The sequence below is a fragment of the Buceros rhinoceros genome, unplaced genomic scaffold, assembly GCF_000710305.1.
Source record: "Buceros rhinoceros silvestris isolate BGI_N320 unplaced genomic scaffold, ASM71030v1 scaffold19728, whole genome shotgun sequence".
Lineage (NCBI taxonomy): Eukaryota > Metazoa > Chordata > Aves > Bucerotiformes > Bucerotidae > Buceros > Buceros rhinoceros.
In genome coordinates this window covers 14,165-21,016 of record NW_010427653.1, presented here as the reverse complement: position 1 = coordinate 21,016, position 6,852 = coordinate 14,165, and the positions used below count along the sequence as shown (strand labels likewise).

The following is a 6,852-nucleotide window of genomic DNA, read 5'->3' as shown; positions in this document are numbered from 1 at the left end:
GAGCAGCGGCTCGGCTTAAAACCCTTCTCTCAACCTCCACAGGTCCCCATCACGCTGGGCGTCTTCCTCAACTCCTACTACGATGTGAAGTTCAACGTCCTCGGGATGGTATTCGCCACCTTGGGCGTCCTGGTGACCTCTCTCTATCAAGTGGTGGGTATTGGGGCGGGGGTGGGGGGAGCCGGGAGGTGCTGTCTCTTGGTTAGATCACGTTTAAGCAGCGTCCTGCCTTCCATGAAACGCTCTGTTATGTATTTTTTAGAAACCGCAAATGGTGGTAACTCGCCACAATCTCATATAAATTGCTTAAGGAATTGATCGTCCTTGCTGCCAAAATTGGCATGTCAACGCGGACATAAGCATATTTTCAAGGGGCAAAGATCGCTTTATCAGGAAAACTCTTGTTTTTCTAGAGAGCACAGGTTTTCTCCTTGCTGAGGCAAGCGCCTCGCATTTGAGCCTTTCCCTAGAATGGACGTTTTCCAGCCCTTCACTCAATCCCATAGTTTATCCTTGAGCTATTTACGTTGTATCAGCATCCTGCTTCAATTTTGGCTATACACAGTCTAAGGTGTTTTTGTAGAGGGTGCATTAATATATATGCACAGTGCAACCTTTGTGGCTGATTATAGTTGGAAAAATAGACATCTCCAAGGACTGCCTTAGCCTTTGCTGCTGTGACATTATACTAACAGCTCAAGACCAGTTCATGACCAGCCATGACTGTAAAAACCTGCTAAATTAGAGTCCCCTAGCATGTCAGTGTGACAGTCATCATCAATTTAAACATGAATTTCTTGGTAACAGGTGTACTGTGTCTCCAAAAGAAGTGAGGCTCCTTGACCTGTAGTGGTCAAGATGATAAATAATGGTCTCTTGTCCTGTTACGGAGCAGGAGGAGCAGGAGAGAGATGCTGCATAATAACTTTAAGTGATGGTCTGTGTACTGGAAAAATTATAGTACCAGAGTGGAATTACTCTGCAATTTTTAAAAAAAACTTAGCAGGTTTCTGTGCTGGAATCCGTGTTACCAGTTAATGTGATTTATGAAGTATTAAAATTAATGCCGTTCTTCAGCATGATACAAAGATGCATTATTTCGACTGTAACGTTTATCTCCATAACCATAGATAACTAATGATGTCTCTTAAAACATGCTACTTTGATAATCCAAGTTATAGTCATTTACAGTTAATACTAAAATGAAATGCAGTAAATTTGGAATAAACTGGTAAAAGAAAGCCAAAAGTTTACAGGTTTGGTGAGCTCGTGTGTGGAGGAAAAGAAGAAGAAAGGAGCAAAAGCAGATCTCTGCTTAGGCAAAAGTGCTCAGCTCTCTCATAGGCAGGATCGGGAATGTGTCTTGAGAATAAAAGGGAGCTGGCATTTTCTTCCCAGCTCTGCTACTTTTTTGTTTCTCCTCCTGTAAAATACTTTACTCCCCAAGGGGCAGGGAAAACAAAGGTTGAGGCATTCAGGGGCTTTTCACTGCCCCTGTATGTGATTTTCTCCTCACGTGGCTTATGTGTTTCCAAGAGACTCCAGTTAGGCAAAGGTAGAAGATGATGCTCAACAATCTGCTGATGTAGTATCGTCTATGTGAAACTACCTCTGTGTTAGCAGTTGGTTTGCTTTTGCTCAGGTTTTCACTTTATGTGTGGTTTTTCCTCATGATTAATAGCTTTCTCTTTTGGTTTCAGTGGGTAGGAGCTAAGCAGCATGAGTTGCAGGTAAACTCTATGCAGTTGCTGTACTATCAGGCACCAATGTCCTCAGCTATGTTGTTGTTCATCATACCCTTCTTTGAACCAGTCTTTGGAGAAGGGGGAATATTTGGGCCCTGGACGCTTTCTGCCGTGGTAAGGCTTTTATTGACTTTAAATAATGATTATTGATGTAATGAAATTTCATAGTAAGATCTATTTCTTTGTGAAATTCATTTTTGTACGGTCATTGACTGTGATGATATGAAAGGGGTATGTGCAAGAGAAAAAAAATCCTTATTGTGTCTGTCCCACTTTCTCTTAGAGGAGCCTGTCAGTTGGTTTACCTCCTTGTTCTTGTTTCTGCTTAGAGGGCATCTGAACAGCAGGAAAATCTGACAAAATCCAGAAGCTTCCCCTAGTGTACTAAATTAAAAATGTGTAAATGCCCCAGTTCCAGCTGTTGCTATCCACTCAGGAAAGAGTTAAGCATGCTCACCTTTGACATTCTCAACTGCCCTTCTGTGGAAGGATGCCAGCGCTGGCTGTTCTCTAGAATTGCTGGTTTATTTTCACCAAGAGGCCTGTAATTTCTCTCTTTATCCTTCTGTCCGAAAAAGAGCCTACAGTGAATAGTGGCCTATTCCTACCACTGCTGGTCGCGTCGCTCAGTGATGGGTCACTTCTCATAGCACTGTTGTTTATGAATAGGATAGCATCTATCCACAACAATAAAACCACGTATTTTTCTAAGATAACTTTTTGTTCTGACCGTAAGTAAGACTTTATCTTAAAGGCAAAGAATACAGCCTCTGTGTATATGAGTAGCAAGATTTCCCAAATCACTCTTAAGTGTTTGTTCACTGAGAGTGAAGGAGAAAAGGCTTGTGATTATATCCACACGTATTTATGGCCATCATACACGTAGCTACTTAAAAACATCAGCAGTACCTGTACTGATTTGAAGCTGTTTCTATTTTTGTTCTCCATGTTTTTCTTGCCTGATATTTTGTATTCGAAAGTAAAGAAAACTAAATAATAACCTGGAATGTAGCTACAAATGGCCAAAACCATGTGAGATTACTGACTGTGTCCATTAACCCACAGATAATGGTACTGCTGTCTGGAATAGTAGCCTTTATGGTAAACTTGTCCATTTACTGGATCATTGGAAATACGTCACCTGTCACGTATCCTTTGAAACATTAGTTATTTCTCCTGCTTCCGGGTGAATTTTGTTAGCATTCATTTGGGCTCATTTATTGTCGGGAAAATTGTTTGGTAACCTGCCTGCTTTTATCTTAAATGACGAAGCTGGAAAAGCATGTTCCTGTTTTACTGTATTTCATTTCTTTGTTTGGGGTTTGTATAGATGGTGGTGGTTAACTTCTGCTGACGTGACATTCATACCTGCCGAGGATATTTACCCGCACTTTGGCTACCTTGAGGAAGTGTTGGCCCGCCACTTAGTTTGTGTGTGATGGGTGAAAGGCTTCAGGTGGAGGTTGATTCTCATGGCCGCAGAGGTGCGGGAAGGTTGCATGAGTTGCAGTCAATGTGACATACCATGGCATGCTCTGAATATTATTAATGGCGTTCCCAAGTGGCTTTATTTAAGAAAAATAATACTGATACTTGCTGTTATCCTTAACAGGTGTCTAGGTATAACATGTTTGGACATTTCAAGTTCTGCATCACCCTCTTGGGAGGGTGCCTCTTATTTAAGGATCCGCTGTCTGTTAATCAAGGCCTTGGGATTGTGTGCACATTGTTGGGCATTTTAGCTTACACCCACTTCAAGCTTAGCGAGCAGGAAAGCAATAAGAGTAAATTGGTTCAGCGTCCATAAAGCAAGGCCTTCTGGAGATTGATAATATTGTTAAGGAAAACAAGTATTTAAACACGCATTGATCCTAGAATGCACAGAATTGCCTTGCTCATTTAGACCTATGGTTTTAGTTTAACCACCAGCATTGTTATTCTATAACTAAACCAAACGAACTGAATGATGTAAAATGCTGGGGTTTTGCCATCTGAGTCCGTCCTGTCGTTTTTATTAAATTTAAATGGTAACTTAAAAGAGGAAAAGACACACTTCAAATTGCTGTGGAAATTGTACTGCAGTAATTATATTTTTTGCATACCAAATGAGATGATGATGGCTACAGTTATAATACAGAGAGAGAGAGAAGGAATCCTGTCTTTGTGATCATGCTGTTGTGAAGAAACTTGGAGGCACTTTTATGCAGATGTTCTGGTATGTAGTGATGCTTCCTCCTTTTGTCTGGTGAAAGATTAAGTGGAAACATAACTTTGTTCAGTAGTTTTAAAAAGGGCCGCCAAACTCATACCCATTTCTTGTATGTTTGGCTTCAGCATATTGATAGATTTTGGCTGAAGAAAGTAGATAAAATTATAGGTGGAGAGAGACTAGAGGAGACACTGGAAAGCTTGAAGCCACAGGCCAAGCAATAGAAAAGTAGGAAATGAGATCAAAACAGTTCATCTTAAATTTTTCTTTTGGTCCATCAGGGCATTAGTGAAGTCGTTAATGTTTCAGAAAATTCTGTTACTGCTTTACAATTGTCTCTGTGCCAAAACCAAGGCTTTACATGAGATCTTGTAAATACTCGTAAGCCTAATAAAATCTCTGATTTTGTGGCAGTTTTGCAGCCCTTGCATGCAGACACCCATGCTAAAAATATTTTTGAAGAAGTATTTGGAAAGGTCGCCAACTGTAACGGCTGTGAAGGTTGTTCGTTCTTTCTCCTGTGTTAAGCCCCAGCTTCCTCACTCCACACCTTTCCCCAAGAGTTACTAACCGTTGGGCTCTGCAGATCTGTCTGTTGTCGTTGTTTTGGGAGGAGACCCAGCGACTGTCTGGGCAGTGCTGGGTAGGCAGCATTTCCTCAACAGACAGTCGCCAGAAATGTATCGGACTGACTGTGCAGCGTGAGTTGGGACCTGTTTCTGCTCTAATTCAGGAATACTTTGAAAATTATTTTATGACAGTATCAAGCGCTGATTTTGACAACATGGAAGGAAGAAGTTGAGAGCTGTTCTATTTTAAAAAAAGAAAAAATAACTGCTTTCAGTAAATCTGGTGAGAACATATGTTCACTAGATTTGAAGGGTTAGAATTTATTTGCGGTATCTTAATCCTTACATTTTGGGGTCTGTTTTATCTTCATCTACCTCTAGCAGATTTAAAGAGGGGAATTATGCGAACAAAACCAGATATTTAAGTTTTACAGCCATTGACAGAAATGATACTGAGTTTCTCTAAGCTTTTTACAGTATAGGTAACAAGTCTTTGTGTAGGAAACGATGCAGTTCTTCTCAAGCTTGTAAACTATTTATTCTGCTACAGAGTCCTTGACTTCAGAAAAAGTTATTTCTCAGTGTAACCTAAGTTTATGCCATAATACTCCGTATCATTTCGGAGTTAGAAATATCTGAATAATTTTACATCTTTACCAACCATGTCTTAGACATTGTACTGGTCCAAGGATAATTTTTTGTATACATTTTTATAAATCTATATAATTAGTTTAAAAAGTACAGCCTGCACTACTGAAGGCTGTATTCAGACAGTCAGTCTCTGGATGCATACCCTTCAGTACCTACTGAGAAAGCCATTTGCATTAATTTGTGCTGTGCACAAGTTCTTCTAAAATGTAGATAGACCGCAAAGACTCTTACAGTTACAAAACAACAACTGAAGCAGAAGCCTGTATGACAACAATATTTGGGATGAGACTGATGTAAATATATAAAGTGTATAAAGTGGAGGAATGAACAAAACAACCGTGTCTGAAAATAAAAAAAAGACTTCGTAAGGAGAGAAGTAGATCTGCAAGAGAAGGTTAATGGTATCACTAAATTGTAAATACAGTCTGTTGCTGGAACGTGTAAGTTGTGGAGGTCACGAATCAGTGACATGATTTTTTTCATTCGTTCAAGGACTTTCATTTGAGATTTACCTGTTATATGTATATAACAAATAAAATATCTTGAACTTTGTCATATGGTTTAAAATATTATATCCAGAGGCTTGTGTAATCGTGGGATAAACAGATCTTTGTGTATGTTGTTTCTTTGGATACCATGTGTAGGGTGGGAATAAATTTTTAATCACTTGACTTATACCTGCTTGTTGCAGGGGAGATCCATGGTTCTGTCTTTTTTCGTGTTCTGCTTGAATTGCATATTCTGTGGGGTCTAGGTGTGTATAAGACAAAATGGTGCCATTGGATTTCGGTCTGTATAAATATTTCAAGGAGTTTGCATGTTTTGGGGCTGAACTTGTGTCACACATGAGGGAAATCCTAAATCCTAAGGTAAAATTGGAATCTGATAAAAATTACTGATACTTACCTGGAAACTTGCTTATTCTAGTTTTTACTACATCACTTTAATTTATTTTCCTGCTAATTATGTGTATTTCACGCAGTTTTGGCTTTCCTGAAAGAGAAATCGGAGACCTGGTGTCTTTAGCATTATGTAGTCATCACCCTGTACGTGCTGTTGCAGTCGGGGCCATACTGTACCAGCCCTGGTGCTTACTTTCTGCTTTTCATTTTACTTCATATTCTACATATGACTAAACTGTGGTAACAAGCTGGACCTTGGTCCTTTTCTGCTATCAAGTACTTTGCTGCTTATATTAGCGTTCTTTACTTTAAAAAGCTGCCACTGATGTAGTTCCAGTGGAAGAGCTACTGTAAATACCAGGGTGACATTTAAAATGTAGAGCAGATCCAGATGATTAGAATTGAGTGACTGGTGGTAAGTTATCTTTGCTAGCCTTGTCCCTAAAAACACTTTAAAACAACATACATGAGGTTTCCTCTTTTTCCCCAAAGGAATGGGAAGTAGGCCTTCACTTAAGGGATGCTCAGTTCAAAGCTTTCCGTTGCCTTTACCTTTGGTAACTCGGCACTGGTTTGACAGATGTTGCATCTGGTTTTGTATGGCCTGCTGAGTTCTTGCAGGCTCTGGGGGCACTGTGCCAGAAGAGTTTTCCTGTTGGTGGGTGAACAGCTACTCTCTCGGGCTTGAGGTTGAAGGAGAGTGGTTTGCTGCTGATTCAGGTATGAAAAGGAGGTTTGTCTTGCAGGAAGTCCACCTTCAAAACAGAGCTGCAATT

At 40.0% G+C, this 6,852-nt stretch overlaps 1 protein-coding gene across 1 annotated transcript; it reads left to right on the top strand.

The window, feature by feature from the left end:
* The first annotated feature begins 35 nt into the window (after positions 1 to 35).
* On the top strand, positions 36 to 3,777 carry SLC35E3 (solute carrier family 35, member E3). The gene is made up of 4 exons (XM_010142003.1): positions 36 to 153; positions 1,701 to 1,859; positions 2,811 to 2,893; positions 3,366 to 3,777. The coding sequence occupies exons 1-4, from the start codon at positions 106 to 108 to the stop codon at positions 3,550 to 3,552; spliced, it is 477 nt and encodes a 158-aa protein (XP_010140305.1). The 5' UTR covers positions 36 to 105; the 3' UTR covers positions 3,553 to 3,777.
* The last annotated feature ends 3,075 nt before the right edge of the window (positions 3,778 to 6,852 follow it).